We start from the raw sequence: 25,087 nt of genomic DNA, 5'->3' as shown, positions 1-25,087 counted from the left end.
CCTGCCACCGTCACTGGTCTCCCTGGAAGCGGAGAGAAACCAGTCGGTCGGCCCCTGCGCCTCCGGATCAGTCGCCGCGGACGCACAACTGGTGGAATGCGCGGCGAAGCGCGGCGTGTGCACGGATTTTCAGACAGGAGATCTGCCTTTTGACGCGCGCCTTTTTCGTTCCCTGGCATGATAGCTCCCCGCTGGAGCCGATAAAGGCGTCGGGAAATGTCTCACCAGCAGCGGGTCGTCCAGCTCTCCGCCGCTTCGCTCGCTGTGGTCCTCGGCCCGGACGAGGAGAGCGTGCGCGCCGGCGGAGGGAAGCTCAACGCCAACACCGCGACCGGCCAGGAGATCTTCGCGGACTTCAAGGCGCAAAACTCGCGCAGCTTCTGGAATAAGAGGCTCGTTAAAGCCATGGCCGAGGTGTACTTCCAGGGATGGATGGAGAACATGGTGCTTTTCATTCAAGGGAACGCGAACAACCTGGAGGTGCTGAGAGAAGCGTGGATGCGCAGAGCTCTGAGGTCGCCGAAGGGACTGACCATTAAAGCTGTCGGTGAGTAACAACAGTGTCATCGCTCACTGCATTAGAAAGTTGGTGTGGGGATGTATAGCGCAACTTTGCTGGAGCCGAGAAAGTTTCCAGAAGTAATCCTGTGACAGGATGGAAAAGGCTGCAGTGCAAATAAGAGTCTTATAGGTGGCACACAAACACCTGGAGAGCACAATGTGTTTTTACTTTAAAGGGGCCCCTGAGGAGTCACACAGCAACGACAACAACAGCATGTGTTTGTTTACCAAACTGGGAGAAACGTGTGAAAGTCATAAACTTAGAAGAGCAGGAGCTGTCAGGGTTCACCTCCTCCTCCTCCTCTGTACCAAACTCAGTTAAATCTGATGTCAAACGTTTTTAAAGATAATTTTTTACTGTCTCTTACACCAGATTTGGACAATTAGGACAATTATTCTGTTATAGAGCTTGCCTCCCAGAACAAAACTTTACAAGATGACATGATTTCTCTCCATTCCTCTCATAAAAACTCAAAAAAATTGTCTTAATTTGAGTCACAATCTGCTGCCAAACCACTTTCAGAATCACAGGAGATGATCTTCCTTTAAACTCATCCGGTGCGTCTGAGAGGACCTCACAGCCTCCCCTTGTCGTCGTCACTGTGCTAAGTTTACCAGAGCTTGTTAACAAAGCCGTGTACACCATGTAATTACTTCTAATTGCTCCTCTCCTCTGGCTCTGGTTGTCAGATGTGTTTTTTTTTTAATGCACAGAAACAATGAATGGAAACTTTTATATGCAGCCTCCTATAGCGTGATCTCGTGGGCTGCAGATGCCTGCTGGAGAAAATGACAACCCTGTGAGGGGTTTTAGACCTAATGACAGTATTCTTAGGAGATGCACCAGGTTATTCACACTTTTTTTTCCCTTTACTTTGGAAGGAAAAACTGTAGGTTGCAGCAGAGCTGATTTGACGTTTCTGCCGGAAAGCGCCGCCTTCCACTCAAAAAGCAAACAGTTTTACCGTAAAATTAAGAAACTGCAGGATGCAAACGTGTTGGGTTTGGGTTTAAGGGTTTTTTTTTTCCAAATGTTGGTTGAGCCTCTGGTTGTTGAAACAGCGTCCCAGCAACGCACACACACACACACACACACACACACACACACACACACACACACACACACACACACACACACACACACAAGCGGCTCTGGGGTGCCATTTGCTCCAGCTGCCTTGCCTTAATCTCACGGTCTGTCTTTTAAATAACTGTCTGTTTTGTCTGAGTGTTATTTTGTCTGCACGCACGCCTCGCCTCTGTCTACCTGCCGCCTCCGTGTCAGTCCGTCAACTCTGCCAGATTGGGCAAAGTGAAGGGAGGAATGTGATGATGAAGGGGAGGAAGAGACCACACACAGGGGAGACCCGGGAGGGCGTGGAGTGATGGAGGAGGGGGGGGAGGGGTGCGGAGGCTGACAACATGCCATCCCGCTGCGAGACGGTTCCTATCCAGTCTCAACTCAGCATACAAACACATGAGCCAAAGGTAATCCTGAGCTCAATGCTTTACACGGCGTCAGCTCACGCATGACGATGTACGACAGGCGTTCGGTGCCTCAACGAGACTCCTCGTGTTTGAGCTTCACACCAGATACTTGTAGGCAAACACGTCCGTGTGTGGACATGTCACCTCCTTCTCCGCCTCGACAAATCCTCCGCCTCACACTGCAGCAATTTGTATGGAAATCAGCGCTGGCAGGCTGTCAGGGGCTGGTTTTACTGCCTCCTTACTGAGAATCGGTCAGCAGTGAATCACCGCGCGACCGGCTGCCGACCACTGCCGCTTTTCTGTTACCCAGGATTAATGTCCCCCTCATTTCATGGCCAGTGAGGGACTGTGAAAGTCAGATTTCTAGATTGATATCAGGCATGGACTTTAGAAGCCTTGACATTGTTCTGATATAAATACGTCAGCTAGAAGATAGAAATGTTATGAGTTATGGGCCGCAGTGGATTTCCAACAGCCCTGGGTCAAAACAAGGTTGAGACCTGAGGAGGTTCTTTAAAGAAGCTACTTCAGAGGATGTATTTTAAAAGAGACAAATTGTGCATGTATTCGCCCTCTGTCTGAGACGCTCTGTTTTAGCTCGTGTCTTTTTAAGGCCCAGTCTGCTTCGATTGGTCCGCTCACACGCGCCTGAGCCAGCGCCGCTCAACCGGTCAGCTCTGTTGTGTTTCCTGCTTCCAGTTTGTTAAAAAAAAATACAAATTACCAAAAAGTGTGACAGGATGATGTAATGTGATGTCACAAAGTCACAGAATTGAAGGCGGGACTACGGATGAGCCACATCAGGAGCACTTTCAAAGACATGTGCAAGAATGTATGTAACATACCGAAGGAGAGGAAATGATCGGCCTCCTATACCATCATACGATAACCATATGAGAGACAAAGATTGTTCAGACAGAGCTCCCAGACAAACAGACACATCCTTTTGATTAATCTTTGCTAATCCCTCATTGGTCCTGTCTGGTTGTCATGGAGCCTGGGAGGAGACGGACCGTCACCTTCCGGGGCCTCTTCTTGAGGGGAGAATATGCAAGAAAGGTGGAGAGGGCTGATTGAGTGAGGGGATGGTGGTGAGGTTAGGCCGAGGTAAACAGACAGGGTGAGGAGTTATCATGAACAGGCTTCGTTGTTATCCTTGTGGGAATGGGCCTCCCTGGTACTGGGGTTGACCTCTCCGCTTCAGCTCACCAACATCTGCGGGGTGTTTCTCGTTCTTCCTCTTCGACTTTGAAATCATGTCTTCATCCCTTTTCTTCCCTCTAGCAGTTGTTTACCGAGTAATACCGCCGCAAAGTAATTTCATTATTGTCCAGTGTGTCCAGTGTGTGTCCTGCAGGAAACACAAAATACGAGGAAAATGCGAAAATGACATTGGTGTGTTTGTTTTAATAAATGTAGCTATATTTAAGTTTCTAACACTGGTGTTAGCTCATAGAGACCATGCATTATATCTAGCTCACTTTTTTTTCTTTTTTTACTGTATGAACAGAATAAAAACACAGGCAGAAATCAAGCGATGGTCACCCTTTCCATGAAATAGGTCATAATTACTATATTTTTGTTTCATCAATCGAATGCTGTTAAGATGGTTTACGTGACAGTTGCAATAGTCAGCATAGTGGATTTCAAGAAATAGTTCTTCATTTGAGAAAATAAATTTATTTCTCCTTTAGCCCGCTGTCGAGCCCCTTTAGCCAAACGACTGGAAGCTGAGGGAAACAGGCAGCCTGGCTATTTCCAGATTAGATCAACAGGATAAAACATGTTAGTAAAAGTTAGAGCAGCTGGTCGGCATATTTCTGAACTTTGGCAAGAGCCTAAGTGAATGGCCTGTTGGTTCTATCTCGGTAATGCATTGTAGAGACTTGTATCGATCTTCTCATCTTACTAAAAAGGAATCAATATGCTTTTTTGTTCCGAAACTGTTCCCCTAATGAGGTTTTAACTGAATCTTTATTGTGTGTGAAAATGCACGTATTGCCCAGCCAGCAGTCTTAACTAAATTCTGACTGGAGGCTGTCCCATTGAAACCAGAGGCTTCATAATGACCGTTAGCTGGTGCTGCATTATTTAGCGTCCTACTGTTGTCCGCGCAGCAGGATGAACATGGATCCAGGAGCTGAAACATTTATACGCAGTCAGCCAGTGGTGTAATGAGGTGTTCTGTGTCCTTCCAACAATCAGCCTCTGTAAACTGCCCTCGTCCTCTTGAACATGGACGTGAACGAGTCTTAGACAGGGCTCTCACTTTCGCCATGGAAAAACACATTTCTGGTCATTGCAGGCTTTCTGTAGGTCTCCCTCTGTGTGTTTTTGAAGAACAGCACGGCTAAGCCAAGTTTCCTTTTTAAATAGTATGTTTCACTTAACTAACCATACCATGAGGTGGTGAAGCATTCCTGAAATGCTTCATTTACTCCTGAGATCATTTCCTGAGTTCGCCGGCTCAGAGAGCCTCGTTTCTGCTCTTTACTTTTCACTTGAAAGTGTTTTATTTTCACACAAGGGGTGTCTCCTTTCATGAGGGTGTTTTGTCAAAGTCTCAAAGCGCTTCACTAATGGTCATAACTCTTCCAGATGTTAGCTTATTAACCATGACACCCCCTTGCCGGGCCTTCCAGGTTTAAATGGCCCACCCTGTCCTAACTAAGCACTAAAGGTCAAAGGTTACAACCTTATTGCTAACAAGCCACCTTGAGGTCAGTTAGCTTCAGAGGATTCGTTAGAAGGCAAACAGTGTAACATACATCAATACAGTATCCAGGTGTTCACCAACCACGTCACACCACCCGTTAATGTTCCAAACATTTGTTTTATACCTGTGAACTTACAATGTTTAGACTGCTTCTGTCACGTCTGCTTTCTTTCAGATGACCATTTCATCACTTTATCAATTGTTGTTTGCTATTTTAATTGCTTACACATTAGGCTACTTTTTTCAACTGTTATTCCATTAGCATAGCCTACTTTTAGCTAACAAATTTGAATATTTATCTACTACTTTTAAGCGAACTGTTTCAGTTGTTTATCCATTAGCCAACTTTTTGCTGATAAATTTGAATGTTCGTCCATTAACAGACTTTTGGCTAACTATTTATAGTATTCATCCATTAGCCTGTGTCTAGCTTGCAAATTTTAATGTTTTTTTCACTAGCCTACCTTTAGCTAAGTATTTCAACTGTTTAAGCTATCCATCAGCCTACTTTCAGCTCATCTACATCTGTTTGTCTATTTCTAATTGTAGCTACTGCTTTTGCATTTCTTTAACAATTATTTTTAACTGTTTTAATCCTTTATTTAAGCTGTGCCTTTTTTTTGCATGCACTGTCTTACTAGTTTTTGTAAATATATTCTACTATTCTACACCATCACATCATGTTAGGCTGTTTGTTTTCCTCCGTAATAAGAATATATTTTAACCAAGTTGTATTTTCTGATCTTAGTTGAGTAAGTTGAATTAGTTGAGGTTTTCACATAGCCTTCTCCCTCCGCAATTGCAAGAGCACCCCCTGAGGGACAGGTACATGTCTTTTTACTGGGGATTTTGTGAGGACTCCATGATTTTATTAATTTACTTTTCTCAGTACTGTGTGAAAAGGCAGACTGAGGGGAAATACTCACAGAAGCAGATTTGTGTGAGATCTGCTCAGTTGCTACTCTCAAACAATATTGGTTAAAAACAATCGCTCTTGAGCTGTCTGACACTAATAGTATGACATTAAGCAATTACACAATATATACACCGCCGTTTTCAGGGCTTTCATGATGATGAAGAGTCCATAGTCTGACAGACAAACACAGAGGACCATTATTCTTGGAGACTAATAGCAAATCTTTTGGTACCCAACAGTGTAAAGGTCCTATGTCTGACTATAGTGTTGGTTTGGTTGATCAAAGAACATGTAATTGTATTTATCACAAAAATAAACAGTGGACTGGAGATTAATTCAGTTGTAACATGAAAGGTTTTGTTCTTGGTTGAGCCTCTGGTTTGTGCAGCTCGGTTAAACCTTTAGATTGTTCAAATTGCATTGTTGGTAGTAAATTATGCTAAAGTCTTATAAAACCTACAAGCTTTACTTTTATTATCTTTTACATGCCAGCACCAAGGGTGCGTCCCTGCTTTTATCTAGAAAGTCTCTCCTCTTCCTGTGCTTGTAAAAGATGGCTTATACGGTCCAGATATGAGGAAACCTTGACCTCCGTTCTCAGACGTGACCTCGACGGTGTGTCCACATGTGAGAGACTATGCGTGTGTGCATGCCTCTCAGCACATCATTTGTTAGCCACATCCTTCCCATTGAGCAGGAAGCTCGCTCCTGGTGAGAATTGGGCACGCTGGCCTTTTTATCAACCCAAATATTGGGCTCACCCGTAGCGGTGGAGTGGAGTGGTGCCAACAATAACAGTTGAGGAGTTTCCTCTGTATCCCTCAGCTTATACACCCTGTCAGCGGCCGCTCGGGTTTCCCCCACGGGATTTATCTTCATTCACTTTCTGGTCAGACAAATGGGTCGACACAGAAGTGAAGCAATATTACATTAAATTTGGTATTACTATTAATCTTCAGTTTCCTGACAGGATGTTTTCCTTGCTTCATTTACCATTGATAAATGTGGTGGTATGCTAACATTGGCCCTGTGATAGAAAGGTGCTGTGTTATTGTATTTCAAGAGTGAAAGATACTTTCAAGGACCTCAGCAGAGCTGCGTGCTGACCAGTTGGAGGGCATTAAAAAGTGATGGATCATATGGCAGACACCGGACGGGAGCTGTGTTCTTAATACTGGGATAACAAACACAGAAATGTGCTGCACCTCGATCTCAGCTAAATAGGAGGAAATGGGTTTCATCTGCAACCAATGACTGCCATCACTCTTGATTAAGGGGTGTGGATCAGCTGGAAACCTTCATAGATCGTGTGCATATCTGTCTGGAAAAGCCATATAGATTTCATGCGGTGAAAGCCTGGATCCTTGACGGAGGCAAAACTGGGGAAGCTAGAAGCTCCTGCTTATTCTGCGCTCAGTAGTTAGTATGGGAATGAAATGCAAGAGCACAGACGAGCTTTATCACTGCTGAAATGATACAAAAAGGTCATAAAAAATTGCACAGGTGTTTAAAATTGATTAAGTGGGGGCCTATAATTGAGCCTTGGGGAACACCCTCTGTTACACATAAAAAAGATTGAGTACAGGACACTTTTTTTTACACTGATATCAGTCAGTGAGGTAGTCGTGAAACCAGCAGCACACATCTGAATCAGAGCCAACAGGTCTGAAAAACATCAGGAAACCATTGACTGAATTAATTGCTGTAAAAGGAAAGCAAACAGAAAAGCTTTGTGTTGGTTTTTGTGGTGGTTCAGATGGTCATGTGTTTCGAACCAAAGCCACACACTGAGTATAAATAAACAGACAAACAGAGAGAAATAACTTACATATGACTGTATAATATTGACCAGGCAAGATATTTTGTAGATTATAGTTGTTGGTAGAACTTTTATTTCCTCATTCCTCATGGGAGAACATGAGCTTCCATGCCCTTCAGTGTTGGACGTACAGGTGTTCACATCTGTCTTGTTTGCATGTGGTACTGAAATGCCATTTTTCCACCAGCAACATCGTTAAGCCATCTTCTGAACTTGTTTTACTTTTCTACATATATAAGCCTAGCTTATAATTACATATAAGTAAAGCAGGAATCAAAAAAGTTTACAGAAGTTCACCAGGGTACCAAGCTTTCTCGTCTGTTATTGGAGCACAGAGCAAAAATGGACAGGACTTACGAAGGGTCATTTATGTTTTATCTTTTTATCAACCACAAAATAAAGATAAAAAAGTGATTTATTTAAGTTTATCCATCTTTCTATCCATGCATCAAATCCGTTATTGAACATAAGTTTGTTAGTAATAATCTTGAGTAATGCAGGCGATACAGGCTGATGTCATGCAGGGTTATTTATAAAAGACTCTAACAAGATAATTACGATCTTTTTTTTTATTCTGTCTGTAACTCCCCCTTTTTATTGCAGTGTAATGCTAATCTTTGAAGTATCCCTTTCGCCAAATGCCTTCCATTAAGATGGAATGTTAAGTTTAGCCCTAAACACATGAGATCTGGAATCAAGCTGAGTTTCTGCCTAAATACGTGTAGTTTCACAGAAATGTGAAAAGCATATACATGGCTGTTAAAGAACAAAGGGAAATGTACTGTGGCCCACATTTAAATGACTTGGACTTGGGCATCTGGCAGAAACAGCGCTGTGGGGGTGATGTTCATGTTCATGAAAGCAGACAAGAGCCAGATATGTCGGGGTGCGGCCCATTAAAGTCTGAAAAGGTATGACGTATAGTAAAAAAGAAGGGGAACTAAAGTGTTGTGTTCTAAATCCCGTCTCCTGGCAATGGCATCGAGATCACGTTACACAGAGCACTTTGGGCCGTGCTATAAAATACAGGCCTGTCTACATTCACATTGTTACTAGTCCTCTGTTAAACACCTGGTCAGGTGTATTTCTATTTCACAAGAACATGATAACAGGGTTTACGCTTTGTACCGGGTCATTCATTTCTTACTGCATTAGCTGGATTGCTATTTAAATTGTTCTTGCTGTGAATCGGATGGTAAAAACATTATTTAATGGCGTTACAGCTGCAGGGGTTTGCGGCCAAGATCCGTGGTGACCAACTGTTATGTGAGTGTAAAGGTTTTAAGGCCTGTGAAAGTCAATTTGAGACGCTGAGTCACAGCCTGCTTATGCTGTCTTGCCAACATACATTAAATGTCAAAGGGTTGGTTTGGCAAGATGGGTTCTTAAGGCCATAGCTGGATTATAGATACCCATGCTGCACTCCTGCCCATGTTTCTTCTGTTTCTTGGGCTTTGTATTGGATGTGGCCGGTCGCTGCCACAGTAAAGGTTTCTATGGTGATCCGTGTCAACACAAAGCTTGGCTGTGTTTCTCGTCACGGCTCAAAAGTTTTAGCTCACGAAATCCTCTTTAGTCATGGCTTTTTGACTTTTAGTCTTATCTGTTTCTATGCTGAATAATCAGAACTGTTTATTCCTATGAAAATCAGCATTCATGTCCTGACAAAAGGCCTAAATTGGATTAAATAACGCGGATCATTCTTCAGATTGTATCCAGCTGAAACGAGTCAGCGTTGCCAAAAAAAAAAAAGGGCACTTTCTCAAACACAGATTGAAAACAGGGCACAGTCCAAATGTCACTCTTTTCCTTTAACGCCTCACTTAATGTTTAAACGCAAGCACTCTGAGATACTGTACCGTCAATAGGTCAGATTAAATATTTACCGATTGCCTTCACATTTGGGCTGGAATCACGGTTTCATTGTTGTGAATCAATCAATAAAGTGAGCTCAGTCCCTCCATTTTGTTGGTTATGGATGTTCTTTTTAAGTAAACTACAAAGTCGGTGAAATTTGGCCAACTGTACACAGGAAAAAGCCTGTATATGGTACATTCAACGATAGATGCTTAACGCAAACATTTGCTGACAGTGTTGATATCCGCACAGTGTTTGTCCTTTCAGAGTGGAAGGACAGGAAAGGGCAGTGTTGTTAGACTGGGCGAGGTTTGGTTGTTGGGACTGTGATTGCTCTCTGAAGGGATCTTTTCACTCAGTTTATTGGGCCATTTAACAGCAACGCCCACATCTGTGTGTTCTTTTGGAATGACAGACAAGAACCCGTAAAGCTAAAAAGTGTGACGTGCGCGCGCGCGCGCACACACACACACACAAACACTAGCAGACGAGGGAGGGATCATGGCGGGCCTGTGAGACTGAAAAACCCAAAACAAAGGGAAGTTGTCGGGGGATTGGGAGGCAGTAATGACGTAAATTACAGTTGGCATCTCTTACCCAGTATAGTAAATCTGAGTGTATGAATGTTTGACATCGCCCCACCAGAGACTTAACAGAGATCCTTCACGTACAGCCTGTAGATTCACTGAAGCATTATCCTCACAAGGTCTTGTTCGATGGGAGACAGGGAGGGACTCTGCACTCTGGGCGGGCCTCAGGTTCATGTTGAATGCCATGCAGTGTGTCTTTAATGAGGGAGAGAGAAGATTAGCCTGTTTGCTCAGTGAAGCCTAAAAGATTAGACGACACCAGTATATGATAAGATGGTGTGTGTCTGTGGGTGCGTGTCTCCAAAGAGGCCGTGGAGTGTGGAATTGTGGCAACAAGTCCGATGCTTCAGATGGATCTTACCCGTGATAGCACTGAAGGTGAAAGTTCGTGGACTAGATTCAGTCACAAGTTGTGCAAGCCTCTTTGGCTTGGCAGGCTTTTGGTATAAGATGTAACGTTCAACATTTCTGCATTTAAATGTTAAATGATAAGAACAATGTTCAAACCCAGAGAAATCTGTAATTTTTTGTCAAGGTAACAGTGTGTTTCATTCAGCTTCCTTTCACTATAACATCCAGGGAAACATCAGATGATATATTGGAGAGTGAGGAAGGAAGTTGGCTAACCAAATCAAACTTTTAAACATGACCTCATCCATGAGCATTTCTGCCTGAGTTACGTCAGGTATTTTTTGGCCTTTTATGGCTCTATTGACTGAATAGCTGAAGAGGTGACAGGAAGCAGGATGAGAGAGAGAGGGGGAGTGACACGCAGCAAAGGGCCCCAGGCCGGGAGTCAAACCCGGGGCCGCTGCAGTGAGGACGAAGCCTCTGTACATGGGACACCTCCTCTACCAACTGAGCTAAACGGCGCCCCGTCAGATAGATTGTTTAATGGTGGCAACAACAACACCCATAATCCTATGCTAGTTCATGACATTTTCACATTTAAGACCTTTGCCTTCATTTTTTGATTGAGACACCCAGATTGGAAGACACTGTGTACATTTCACTGAAACCCTCTCTGTCAGAATTCTTGGATGCATGACTGAGCTAAACGCTGTCGTTAGCTAGTCACAATGCAAACACGCTTGTTATATTTTCTTATTTTATTGTTTATTTTTATGGGACACTGCACAAAAGACAAAATACAGCTGAGACTGATGGCATTTGGTCATGAACAAATTAAGATACTGGCCTGGTGATAGCACTTAATTAAAAGCCAGAGATAAACAAACTGATCGCACTTCATCCTGAGGAGGAAGTAAATGTGGATACCAAATATTAAGCCAATCCACCTGATACCTGTCAACACATTTCCCCTTAGAAACAAAACTGTCAACCTTGTGGTGGCACCAGAGAAGAAGAGTTATTGTATCACCTTTGTCAGTAGGCTCCATCCTCCCGGGGGGGACCATGAATATCTGTTTCCAGTGTAGTTACAGTCTGGACCAAAGTGGTGATCCGATCAACACTGCCTGCCCCAGAGCCTGGCTGATAGGATGGCTGATAAGCAACAACATTATAACCAAGTCTCACATCAAGGTGCAATTTGTTCAAATGTACTGGACTCCAGCGTGACTGCTTTAAAGCACAGAAATCGACACAGGAGCAGAAGATTACTGCTGCACTCAAATGTTAAGTGAAACCATTGTGACGGCCTGCCGACTCCTCCACAGTCCATTTACAAAACTGCACATTCAGAGGGTCAGCCGGCCGCCCCCCCCCTCTTCAACTTTAAAAATGGTCCTTGCCCAAATGGCGGCGGCGTGGGGAGTTGACAGAGTCTGCCTGAGAGTCGCGATCAGCAGAGTTGTTTCCTAACCTGCATAGTCGAACATTAGCACATAGCATAACGTTACATTTTAAATTCAAAATGATATGTATGCTGTCATGAAGGCTACATTTTTGTTGTGTCTCCACATTTGTGTCCGTGTTTGTCTGACGGCGTGTTCGTGATCATGACTGAGCTTCACACCACACTTATAATACATAACATGTTTGATCACTGGAGGTCTGTGTGTTTCACACTGTTATCAAAGTAAGAATAGGTATTTCCGTTGTTTAAATGCCAAATGTTGTGATGGCATTATGTCACGTCTCTCTAACCACCGATTGAGAGACCAAAATTGGTGCGGTGGTATGCGTTGCTGCAGGACTTCAAAACGCCTTTAATCTGCATCACTTTGACCGTCATGTTGCTATACCCAGCTAAGATCATTTAGATATAGCGTGACACTCAGATTAAAAACACTATTTTCAATCTGAGTCAGTATAGCTCATGGACGGCCTACAGTTCTGTGTGGTGTGTCTGTATTTTCTTCCCAAGAAGCTGGAGGTAATGCAATCATGTATGAAATGGGACTCATGTGGCTCTGAGGCCAGCTAACGACATAGCCATGTGAATACATGTGGCATTGATCAGCGTGCGCAGCCAAGAAGATCTCAGCGGGGATAGAGGAGTGAAGATCTCTGTCAATCATCTCCAATTATGAGCAGGCAGCTACAGGCATTTTTATCCCCCAGGCAGCATTATATTCTTGCACAGAACAGTTTATGACATGGGAAGAAATGGTTGTTGTTTAGCTACGCTTGTGTGGGCTTTGTCACGTTGTTGTAATGTTATGGCGAAGACCACAAAAGTTCAGTTCGGACTTGTTGTTTAAGGTTAGGCATTAGATGTATTGTCTCAGAAGTTCTCACGGTCTGTCTGGATGTGAGTTGGGAGGTTTTTGACATATGGGGTGAAAAATATACTAAATCAAATGAAACAGTCTGGAAAGGCTAAGTCATTCTTTGTTTAATTGCTTTTGCCTTTCTGCATGTTTACGTCTATGTTAGTCATCTCTACATAACATGCAAGAAAGAATCTTCTCCCGACTTTTCCATGAAACGGAACAAAAACAGACGCTGTGGAATTCAAAACTGGCGGGTTCGTGCCGGTGTTGGTGCTCTGTTCCTTACAGAATGCTATACAATTCTGTCGACCAGTCGTTGGACAGCAGTGTTTCTTGCTCCACCCTTTTAGTGCTGGATCGGTGTGCTAGGTACGTCAACAGAAGGGCGATGAAAAATCAGGACACATAATGGATCTACAAACTGGGTACTGCCTGTGTTGGCGACATCAGACAACAGTGTCCTCGTGAAGTTGGGCTAGATGGATCTGCCATCTTGGCGTTCCATGCTGCATATTCTAGTAGGACGTTTCTGAGTTTCGAGTTGTCTGGAATGCAGCAACACACTGACTCCTACAATCCCATGATGCCACTGGATTAAGTATTTCATTACTGAAACAGTTTGTACAATGTGTTGTTACAAATATCGTGAAGGGTGAAGACATGATATTGTTTAGATTTAAGGTCAAACTCAGTTGTTTGCATGAAAAGGGAAAGAAATGGTTGTGTAACCAAAAAAACCCCCAAAAACCCAGAGCTACAGAGAGAAGTCCAAACCCCTGGCTTCCGTCTCACCTCCACACAGCTGGTCGGTCATGGCGTAAAGTGTGTGTGAAAGTTGGATTCGGGAAGTTGCTGGGAAGGCTGGACACAGCTTCCCATTTTTTCCAATATTGAAAGATGTGTGAGGGGGTTTCCAAAGCTATTAGACCATCTGACAAGCAGCTCTGATGAAGCGTGAGGTGCGCAACCCACCCCCAGTTTGTAATTTAGGCTTTCTGCTATATATTTTTCTTCAAACCTAGAGTGATAGAGATCTCATCATTGGGACATCATCAGAGTTATTTTCTCAGACTTGACAAAGCTTCCCGCAAGCCAAGGGAAGAAGAAGGAGAGGAGGAACTCTTTTTACAGGCCGATAACAACCAACCGGTGAACAGACTTTCGCCGTCAAACTGTTGGACTGCTCCTTTAAGAGGTTATATGGAACTCCTCCTGACATACTTTAACGCCAGTCTCGCCTCCTGGTCTGACTCTCTGCTTCCCTCCCTCCTTGTTGCATGGGGTTGGGTTGCCATGGCTCCCAGCAGGGTATTCATGCCGTGTATGACAATGAGTGTAATGTCGGTGGCCCGGGCTTAGATTACAGGAGCACAGAGGTCCGTTCCCCCTGGAGAGAAGACGGTTACAACAGTGAACCTCCCCGACGGTCACGCCTGCTAATGTTAGACTCAACAAACACTGATCCTTCTTCTCATAAGCAAACTGCTGTAGGTGTGTTTTTGTCCTCTGCCTCACACCTGCACTGCCAGTATCACTTTTCCATTGATTATTATTTTATCTGAATATGTTGAATTGAAATGCATGAGGGAAACACTCTCTCGCTTGAACCTATTTCTGTTTTTATCCTCTTCGCAAGCAGGTGTCTGACAGGATATCCTGCTTTGAACCAGGACATGGTCAGAGAGGGTCACTGCTTCTGTGCAAAGAAGGGGGGGGGGGAGTCATTTTGAAGGAGCAGTTCACCCAGTGACATAAATGCACGTGTTTCCTCTCATCTGCTGCAGTATGAATCAATCCAGATTGTTTTGGTGAGAGCTGCAGCTGTGAGTTTTGGAGATATTGGCTGCCTTCTCTAGAATAAAATTTAGCTTTTGGTTCTCAAAATGCCAAACCAACACATTTAAAGCTCAACAGTGACGCCTCTTTTCCTAGACATCCTGACCCTCAAGATAATCCACAGACATTGCTGCAAGCGTTTCATGCAGGAACTGTTTTCTCTACCAAATTACACCCACCAGCCGTATCACCACGCAGAAGGAAGCGAGCATCGACTCATGGATGAGAGGCTGACTAACTGGCTCCATGAGTAGATGACCTCTGTCTTCTACGCTGTGGGTGTCGTTCAGTGAAAAGAAAATAGGTCCTTCACGAAACTGCTCACTACAAGGGCTGTGGATTATCTTGAGTGATTTCTAGAAAGACAAATAGCTGCTGAGTTTTTCAAATGCTTTTGAGCACCATGAGCCAAGTGCCATCTAGTTCCACTACATTCAACTCACACCGCAACAATCTAGATGGATGGAAGTATCTATTTTTGATCGGGGGGGGGTGAACTGTCCCTTTAAAATGACTCCCCAGCTCTCTCTGCACAGAAGGGAGATCGTGACTTCCCATCAGTTTATTGGGCTCCTGTGAATAATCACCTGCCTCCTCTGACCCCATCATATCCTCGCTGGCCTTTTGGCTGTTGACAGCAGCTATAAGTGGTTGCTATGTGGACGGCCAGTCAGACATTCCTATAGGAAGTTAACAACAATGTGGGGCTAAGTCAGCTGCACTAATTCACTGCCCAGGGAGACTGCTATTGAGATATCCGCTCTGAGGTTTAGTCAGATTAACGTCTTCTGTCGGAGCCGGGGGGAAGGCAGATGGTTTTTTTCTTTACAATCCCCCCGTGTGTCATAGGATCAGTTTTGGAGAGAAAGACCCCTGTCTGTGAGACTTATGAGCCTTAAGTGAGCTCAGTGTGCTGATAATAGTTGTTTTTTGTTTTTTTTACCGACTTTGCTTGATATATTTCTTACTAACTCAAACCCAGAATGTGCAGCAGTGTGATAACCATACTTCTGCTGCTCTGTGGTCAGTGCTATCCAGCTACTGCGCTGCAAAAAAACTCAAGAAATAAACAGCGATTTGAGGAGAAAGCAAACTTTATCGTAAAAATCTGTTCCTGTTCAGTGTGTTCAGCATTTCAGGAGGGGCTCAGGAGGTAGAGCGGGTCGTCCAGTAATCGGAAGGTTGCTGTTTCGATTCCCTGGCCCCTTGAGCAAGCTACTGAACCCCAAATTGCTCCTGATGAGCAGGTCGGCTTCTTGCGAAATCAGTCTGGAAAGCATGATCGGAAATCCATTGACCATTTAAAATGAGAATATACAGAAAATATGGAAAAATTGGCAAAACAGCAGTGCATAGGTGGTGACTGACACAAGAGAAAATTACTTATCTGTTAATGCAGCAAGATCAATTTACTTGACACGCTAAAAATAAATAGCTTCTGATAAGTGTTTAAATGTTTGAAATAGGTGGAAAAAGGCAGTTTTTGAGACTTACTGCAGCACAGTGCTGTGTTAAATACACTGAATATTACTGAATAATTCTTGATGTAATTGTTTTTGCATTCTTTATTTTAGTATGCTGAAAAATATGGGAGGAAAATACTAAATTAAATTAAATTACTTAATACTAGTGGAGTATGATCATGCTGTCACTTGACACAAATGTTTATTTAAATTAAAAGAGAACAGGCATCGTTATTGACTTTACTCTATAAACCGAAGCATATTTAGCAATAAATTATGGAATTTTAAGATATCCTGACTAATTGGGGTGAAATTGTTTTAGCTTGGTTGATATTTGGGCTACTTCCTTTATGGTCGTTTATACCTCAGAAAACGTATTCTCTATTTCAGAGTATTTCCACTTAATGTAATTAAAATTGACAGCCAGCTGACATGCAGTGACTGTAAATGATGACTGTTGAAACCAAATGTCCCTCAGGTTTATTATTATAAGCCTTTTTGCACCTATTAATGTCAGTATTTGGTCTCTTATTATATTACCTCAACACTGTCTGTGATGTTTTAATGGAGGCAGTGATCCGTATGTGCAGCACCAAGAGAATGAAAAAAAGATTAGTCATGCGTAGGGTCACCTGACTCTATCAGTTTGTGTGTGATCCACATGTGTTTCGTCACGGCTTTACTACGGCAGGTATCTGATTGGTTGTTTATTTTCCCTGCCTCAGACACAAGTGGCTCAAGTGTGAGGGCTGTGAGTGTTTGGTTTGAGCCCGGCAGTGTTTTCACTGAACGCCTTTAGTGGTGTTGATGGGAGAATCAGTCACAGTCCCACACGCCACATGTTCAGGCTTAATATACACATTTATACACAAAGTGCTGTTGTCAGCACATCTTGGAGTCACATGGGGAATATGTCTCTGTCAATAATGTACATGTGTTTTGTTTTTTTTGTTTTTTTTTTGCATTCAAGTTGCATTGGATACTGCTGATGTCAAGTCAAATACAGATGTAGAGAGGGATCAAGGAGCTCTTTCTTGTGTTGCATCCCCGTTTCATCTCTTGTCCCCTCTTTCACCCTTCACGCTGCTCACATTAATGAGGTGTAGCTGATTAACCAAAACCAATTTTCCAGCCCTGTGGGTAAGGTTATGTCCGTGGCCTTGTGTTCACGCCAAGGGAGTTCGTTAACCCGGGTCAGATGCTAATCATTCATCGGTGGGATCTGGTTGGTTTCGGTGCTTCCACTGTGCTCACTTTCTATTAGTTAACTTAAAGTCACACTTTGATGTCTGTATTAGGGCTGTAACTAGGGATTCTTTTCATTGTTATTTTTTGAATGAATCGAATAGTTGTTTGGTCTATAAGCTGTCAATCAGCGTTTCCCACAACCCAAAGCAATGTACTTTACTGCCATAAAGACACCTGAAAATATTCACATTTAAGAAACTTTAGAAAAAAAGTTACTCAAACTGTTTAACTGACTATCAAAATAACTGATGATAATTGGTGCTCCAGAGGTTTAGTTAGTGAGCATGCGCCCCATTTGCAGATGGTGTTTCGTTGTCGCAGCGGCCCAAGATTTAAATCCAACCCCTCTCTCATCCCGTTTCCATGTCCCTCTTCAGCTGTACTCCAATAAAGCTGTGTCAAAGGCATAAAAGACAAAAAAACAACCTAATAGTTGACAGGTAATCAGTTAATCGGTGCAGATGTAGTCTGTATTGTGTTTTTTTTACGAAGCATACATTGGTGTCAGTATTCCAACATTTCAAATCATAATGACTTTTGTAAAATAAAATAACATGCGCAGCTCAAACCACTGGGGATGCGCAAGCCAGTGCCAGGATAAACCGGGAGTGTTGCATCAGGAATGGCATCCGCCGTGAAAAGCTTATGCCAAATCAAATATGTGGATCATAAAAGAAACAGATCTAAAAACAGATGATCCGCTGGAGCGATCCCCTAACAGGCAGCAGCTGAAGGGACGGAGTAAAAGAAATAACGTAATGCACGCAGAGGAACCCCCGCTGTGCACAGCAACAAAAACCCTTGTCCGCATTCTCATTCAGACCATAACCACATCAGAGCTGAGCCTCAGCCCCAACCATCTATCATGTTAACTTAAACATAAACATTTGAACTAGGCTGTAAACCCAAAACCAACCTCCTAAAGGCTCAAATCTGGAAAAGAAACATTTCTAATAGTATGCCTAAACACAACCTTCCAGTTTGGCAGCATATCCATCCATAACCCCAAAGTGTTGCTGTAAGCTGACGATGTCTCCATCTTTAGACAGCTTTACTGGAAATGTAGCTTTCAAAGTCATTTGTTGGTTTGCCTTTGGCTCACCTTAAACGATGATCTCTGATAAATAAAGAAAAGACTACACCTCCCATGATTGGTACTGTTAATTGCCTCTTCTCTGCCATCAGTATTATACGTTGACCATTAGAGTCTTCTCAGCGAGGTAGCCAAGTATTCACAGTACTGCGTCAAAGTTCAGTTGTGGCGGTACTATGGCCACCTCTCATGTTCTCTTGGCACACAAAAAAATCCTGTTTGCCTGAAGGGACTTAACCACTGCATGCTGCTTCAATTACGATCTCCACGTGTGAAACGCCGTTGATTCTTGTGATTCTGAACTGAAATGTTGCTAAAAATGTCTGGTGAGCTTTTGAACAGACTTAGTTTTATGAGTTAAAAGCATTGTGGCTTCTGGCTAATCGGCTCCCACGGTTTGTTTGTGTGTTTCGTACTACTTTTACAAAGACGAATGTTTCAAAGACTGTCTCTGTCTTTCCTCCGAGTCCCTCTCACTTTTCGGTAACGTGTTTGTCTAAGGGCACCTCCTAGACGTGTGATATGGGGGGCAGGATATCGGATCTGCCCAGCAGGCAGACCTGTGGTCATTTCTGTGGGAGTAATGGAATTCCGTGGTCGGTCCCAGTACCGATGGAATTTCAAAAGCAGTCAGGCATGGTTCATATAACTCACATAAATAGACCACCTCGACCATGATTTAGAGGGCGGTTAGGAGAGGAATGTCAGCTTCAGTACTTTGAGTTGTTTTCACTGGCAGCACAACTCAGAGAGGGATCTATCTAACCCAGGTGTGTTTGTGTGTGCTGCAGCGGGCCCACCTGTTTCACTCAATAATCTGCTGGTGTGTGTGTGTGTGTGTGTGTGTGTTTCAGGTGATCTGTCCCCAGTGCAGATGTCCCCTGTGCCTCAGTCGCAGTTCATTCCCCTGGCTGAGGTGCTGTGCTCCGTCATCTCAGACATGAACTCCTCTGAAATCATCGTCAACCAGGAAGCACTCGTCAATTACATGAGCAAAGCCCACCCAGGTAATGAATCCAATATTCCCTCATCTGGCTTGTTAAAGTAATAGTCTGACATATTGATGAATGCACTAATTCAGTTTCTGGTGGAGAGTTGGATCGTTGATAACACTCTTGTTTAGTGAGAGATGCTTATTGGATATTTTACCATAAAACAGAGCCAGGCTAGTCGTTCACATTCGTAGAGCTGACCTACACAAAATGGCTACTGTCTCTGACTTCATATTGAAGGCCCATCCCAATGCTCCCCCTAAAGCCTTAAACCCTGATTTAGCTGACATCACCACCTGGTAAGTGCTTGAGTGTGTGAGATGCCCATAATGGTATAAACAGCACTTTGCAGCAGATTATTTAACCTTATGGCATTGGGACTTTATACTTTACATAACAATAAATAAAACAGTGCACATATTTACAAATATAATCATATTCATTCATAGATTTCAGGGTAAAGGGTAACATAATGTCTTAAAGCAGTGTGTAGTGCATCAGTTCTAGGAGAGAATTAAACATTTTGCCTATACGATAATGAAATCCATCAGATATTGCTGAGTTTCAGACTAGGAATTCTGACACGGATGACGTTTCCAAGTACTTTTTCATGTCGGAGGGAGTTGTTTTCCAAGTTCTGAGTGCAGTGGATTGCAGAATCAAATCTAAACACATTGAACTGTGGGTAATTCAGAAGGGTTAAGTCATCAGAGTTGTGGAATTATGAAAATTGGGCACAAAAATCTCGGAAATGTGCAAGTGAACCCTTGTACACTTGACAATTTTATACTGGGACAGCCCCTTCGCAGACTTCTTGGGAACAAGCCTTGAAGTGTGTGAGTGTGGACACACTGACACAACTCTAACTCTCCATCTGAAAGCTAATAAGAACACAATTTGCATCTTGCTTGTCTTTTTTTCTAAATACCCTTTTCTCTTCATGTGTCTCAGGGATAACCATCCCCACTCAGGACATCCTCTACAATGCCCTCGGCACTCTGATCAAGGAGCGCAAAATTTACCATACAGGCGAGGGCTACTTCATCGTCACACCTCAGACATACTTCATCACCAATAACATGGTCCGAGAGAAGAACTGGTGGACTTCAGGTTCGGCGGATGAGCCTCCCTCTCCTCCACCCATTACTTACCTCCTGAGCAACGATGCCTGTGTTGAGAGCACTCAGACGCCGCCAGTAGCCCACTGCAAGTCTTGCAGCTGCTTCAGCCCTCAAACATCCACTAATATCGCCTCCACTACTGTAACAGCCACCGTCCCACCATCCACTGTCCCAGACCAGCATTCTGTCTCCGTGTCCGTAAGTGAATGCACCGGCAGGAGCCTAAAGTGGCCCCGACCGTCTGATCACAAGCCCACAGTGCAGCACCAGTCCACCTCCACTGCGGCGGATTGTCACGCAAGTGAGATCAGCAAAACTACAGCCACTACCAACGTGACAGGCCGCAAAGAAAAGGACAACAAACCAGGGAGAAAGTTCGGTCTCAGCTTGTTCCGGAGAAACGGAGGTAAGAAGGAGAAACCAAAGAAAGAGTATGCATCATTCTCCGGCCAGTTCCCTCCAGAGGAGTGGCCGGTGAGAGACGAGGATGACCTGAACAACTTGCCCAGAGACCTGGAGCACGCCATCATCAAACGCATCAACCCTGAGCTGACCGTGGACAACTTGACACGCCACACTGTCTTAATGAAGAAGCTCGAGGAGAGAAAGGAGAGGGTGATAGAAAGAGTGTTGGACAAGGCTCTGGACAAAGAAGATAAGGGAGTAGACAAGGGAATGTCCACTGAGATCCTGACATTCTCCAAACCCAGGCATCACCACTCCTCCAGGGCAGGGAAAAGATCAGCTCACAAGGCCTCGCGCAGCAAGAGGAGGGTCCATTCCTCCAGAGAGAAACAGAAGGAAAAAGAGAAGGAGAAGGAGAGGGTGAAGAGCAAGTCTCCCATATGTGCAGATGATTATCCAGAGGGGGAGGATTTGATCCCTGCTCGGCTCAGGGTGGAAATCCCTGTCGATGAACCAGATCAAGTGGAAGAAGGCGGAGCTGTTGAGGGAAAATCTCTTTATAAGAAACGCATTGAAAACCCTTTCCAGACTCATCCAATTAAAGAAGCTGAGATTCCCCCGACCATCAACAGAGAGCAAAGAAGACGAGAGGTGAAAGAAGGGAAGGCTTCGGGGCCAGGGAGGAAGGAACGTACGAGTCATCGCTCCAAATCGTGGGACCCGCACCGGGCCAAAGTGATTGCAGAGAACGGAGAGCATGCAGGGAAATCGCCTACGTCTGAGGACAGGTACATCTGCGACAATGGGAGGGACCTTACTGGTGGTCATCTGCTCCAAGCAGACACAAAGCTCAGCAGAGAGCTGCCACCGGACTACAGCTCAGCCTACCCACAGAGCAGTACGCTTCGAATAGACGACAAGATTCGGCATCAGAGAGAGGGAAACGACAAGGAGAGCTGGGAGGAGGAAGGCAGGAAAAGGCATTTTCAGGAGCCAGAATGCCGTGATGATGGCCTCTCTAACATCCAACAATACACCAGTCCTAACACCGTTCTTCCTACCCATCCCTACGAGCCTGTCATAAACCACGCATATGAGCCAACTCCGCCCTGGCCCAAGCCTTCTTTGCAGCGGAAACACTCCCTCAGATCCTCTAACCCACAAAGGGATGATGTTCAGCGGCCTGACGAGCTCTCTTCACACCAGCAGGCCCGGGAAACTGCAGCCACCCAGGAACATGATGAGATAAGACCAGCTGCTATCAGGAGTCAAGAGCAAAGGACCATGAACCAGGGAGAAAGGCCTGAACTGATGGCTGACAGCACTCGCTCAATAACAGACACTGATGGCTTCATAGAAGACGACTACAGGCTCTATCAGAGAGCAGATGACCAGGAGGAGGAGGATGCCTGCAGCTCCTTGTGTCTGAACGAGGAGGAGATCATTGATGCTGCAAATGTGTACCGGCCAGGTGTGGGAAGCTACCATAGCCACCTGTTGTCTTACAGTAACCGGGAATCTGATTTGCATTATCGGGGACTCTATGGTCACTATTTTAGCTCCAGCTTTCACCAACCACAAGTGGCCTCAATACAAAACTCAAGAGACAGCACTTCCAAAGATCTTGTTCCACCTGCATGCCAGAGGGAGGCTTCCCTCAGCCCCACCAGACCTGGAGAGTCCAGCTGGAAACGCACTCATCACAGTCAGGGGACTAGATCACCAGGGGCCCAAAGCGAATCCAGCGTCAGACAGAGCGCATCGATCCAGGCGGAAAGACAACACGAGGTGAACCCCGATTTGGATCATCCCGAACCATTTGAGGTCGCGGACAGCAGCATCTTCGACTACTGCCAGACTAGTGAGATAGAATCAGACACCGAGACCGTCCGCAAGTCAGCCGACGAGGGCGATGGTGAGTCTGCTCACTGGGCAGCCGAGGTGGAGGAAGTGCGGGAGGACGGGTTTGACGAGACGGGCGTTCCTCAGACCCACAGAGCTGTTCTGAGGATGCACAGTGGAGCCAGAGGGGCAGAGAATGGGGAAACAGTGGAAATGGGAGAGAACCAGAGCATCACAGGAGACAGCGGCATAGACTCTCCTCGGTGAGTGCTCATCTTTATAGTTGTTCATAGTAGCTGTAATTTGAGACTGTTATTCTGTTGCCATGTCAGTGTAGCTCACACATTTGTGGCTCACACATTCACACATTTTTTCGATACCGATTGTATGAAATCCCTTTTAATGAAAGATTACATTACATGTACACGTGACGAGCCCTGTCTCTGGTGTCACCAGTCAGTTTATTTAACTTAATTTAGTTTTGAGAGTTGTTAAGTGAGGAGAAACTTCGCAAACACTGTGGCAATTTCCAAATCATTTATGCTGCTTTGTAAATTAAATACATGAAGTTGTTTCTTTCCCTGTCATCCGTGGAGAAATTCCCCCGATTCCCTCAAAAAATTCCCTTAAAATCGCCCAATTTTGTGAGTTGTGGCGTCTTAATGAAAAGCTGTCTACGACAAATTTGTAACTATTCAGGCTGGCCTACTGTCAGCAGACTTTTTACATGAAGATATCCTTTCTTGATGTGAAAAACATTGAGTCTGTTTGTCCCAGCGATGTACGTGTTAATAAGACAAGAACGTGAGATTTGATCACAAGTGGTCACTCAGAACATGTTGATGCCAGGTGTGAATCCTATCACAGTCCGCGGGGAAACAGGCAAAAGAAACACTGTACTGAGGTTAGTTAACCTCTGGGTTACCAGTCTGTGATTGGCCGTACTCCCAATCTGTGTTTTATCCTTTGACGTAAAAGCTGAGCAAACACCTTGTGACCAATTATAGCATCCAGTATTTGGACAGAAGGGAGTCATTTTAACAATTATGTGTAATTGGTGTGCAGCACTTAACCCATCATGTTATAATCAAAAAGGGGAGAAAAGACTTCTTTTTTGGCATTGAACTCACTGTGCACCCCTGGGTGGACAGATGGAATGCATGAACACGTCACCTTGCTCAAATGGCATGTTTGTAGATAGATATCGTCCTCATGGCCCCCTTTCTTTTCCCCTCCAACAGGACCCGTGTCAGTCTGGCCTCCAGCAACACTGTCATTATAGAGGGTCTCAAGAGAAGAGGCTTTTTACAAAACCTGGAGAAACTGCACTCAAAGAGCAACGCCATCCGACCACAGAGCTCACTGCTGCAGCTGACTCCTGTCATGAACGTATAGCGGGCCCGAGTCTCCCGCTGAAGCTTTGTGTCAGAGCTGATGGATCTCTTCAGGCAGCTCAGCTTGAAAAGGCCAAAACCGTGTGCTTGAATCTTCAGTTCTATGCAACCTCTCAGTCAGAAACATATCTAACAAGGAGGTGGTGCCCCTTCTACATATTAAAACCAGGGGTCTGTGTATAGCTGTACAGTATATATATATATATATTTTTCTCTTTGTAAATAATCTTAGAGATAATATGCATTGATTTATCCATTCACCACATGTATGTGCTGATCATGGCGTTGTGGCATTTTTGTTCAGTAAATGTACAGTTTATTTCTCTTTATGCCTCATAGGTTACCAGCATTAACATCTGCTAGAGTTTCCCTTCTCTCTTGTGTCATGTAGTGAGTACCACAAATAAAAATTGTGTATGTCAGCCGTGGTGTCTTTTTGTGTCATATTTTTCCCTATAAAACATGTGCCATTAAAGGGTAAATTCACACAAAAGTGATAACAGTCATTATTTACTCACCCTCGTGCAGATGACGTTTTGTAGTCTACAAAACATTTCTGGAGCTTCACAGCGTTACAGCAATCTCATTAACAACTGAGGTAGATGGGGACTTAATGCACTACTGAAAAAAGCACAGCAGCTCCTGCAGTCTAATCCCAAATCTCCAGATTCCCTGAGATCCAAGATTAAAAAGGTGTTATATGCACCTTAAATGTCTGCACTCAATTAAGAAGCGGTGTATACTGACGCTTTTTTTTTTAAAGGGTGCAAATAACTGTCTCTTGAGCCATTTTTTAGATTTTAAACCAAGTCCCAATCTACCTCAGTCAACTCTCAAAATGCTACATCTGTTTTGCTGTGAAGCTCCAGAAATGGTTTGTGGACAAAAAAATGACATGTCTTCCAACAGCATGAGCTCCGTAAGAATTTTTTGTTTTACATCCACTGCCAGATTTAGGTAAAGATGCACTAACTAATCTTAACATGTGTAGTTTGATATATTCTGTCAGTAGGTTGTGAGATCCCTGGACATTTGCACCAGCTTTATAATACACATAAATACTAT

General features: G+C 44.1%; 1 protein-coding gene across 1 annotated transcript; it reads left to right on the top strand.

Annotated features, from left to right (window-relative positions):
- Nucleotides 1-216: 216 nt before the first annotated feature.
- On the top strand, nucleotides 217-24,444 carry stox1 (storkhead box 1). The gene is made up of 4 exons (XM_037124850.1): nucleotides 217-547; nucleotides 19,123-19,275; nucleotides 20,212-22,891; nucleotides 23,870-24,444. The coding sequence occupies exons 1-4, from the start codon at nucleotides 217-219 to the stop codon at nucleotides 24,021-24,023; spliced, it is 3,318 nt and encodes a 1,105-aa protein (XP_036980745.1). The 3' UTR covers nucleotides 24,024-24,444.
- The last annotated feature ends 643 nt before the right edge of the window (nucleotides 24,445-25,087 follow it).

Source organism: Acanthopagrus latus, chromosome 15 (genome assembly GCF_904848185.1).
Source record: "Acanthopagrus latus isolate v.2019 chromosome 15, fAcaLat1.1, whole genome shotgun sequence".
Classification (NCBI taxonomy): Eukaryota; Metazoa; Chordata; class Actinopteri; order Spariformes; family Sparidae; genus Acanthopagrus; species Acanthopagrus latus.
This window is presented reverse-complemented; position numbering and strand designations above follow the sequence as displayed.

Coding starts and splice junctions, on each gene's coding strand:
- stox1 (XM_037124850.1), top strand. CDS start 217: ATGTCTCACCAGCAGCGGGTCGTCCAGCTCTCCGCCGCTTCGCTCGCT. Junction 19,276..20,211: donor CATGAGCAAAGCCCACCCAG/GTAATGAATCCA, acceptor CATGTGTCTCAG/GGATAACCATCCCCACTCAG. Junction 22,892..23,869: donor AGCGGCATAGACTCTCCTCG/GTGAGTGCTCAT, acceptor CCCCTCCAACAG/GACCCGTGTCAGTCTGGCCT.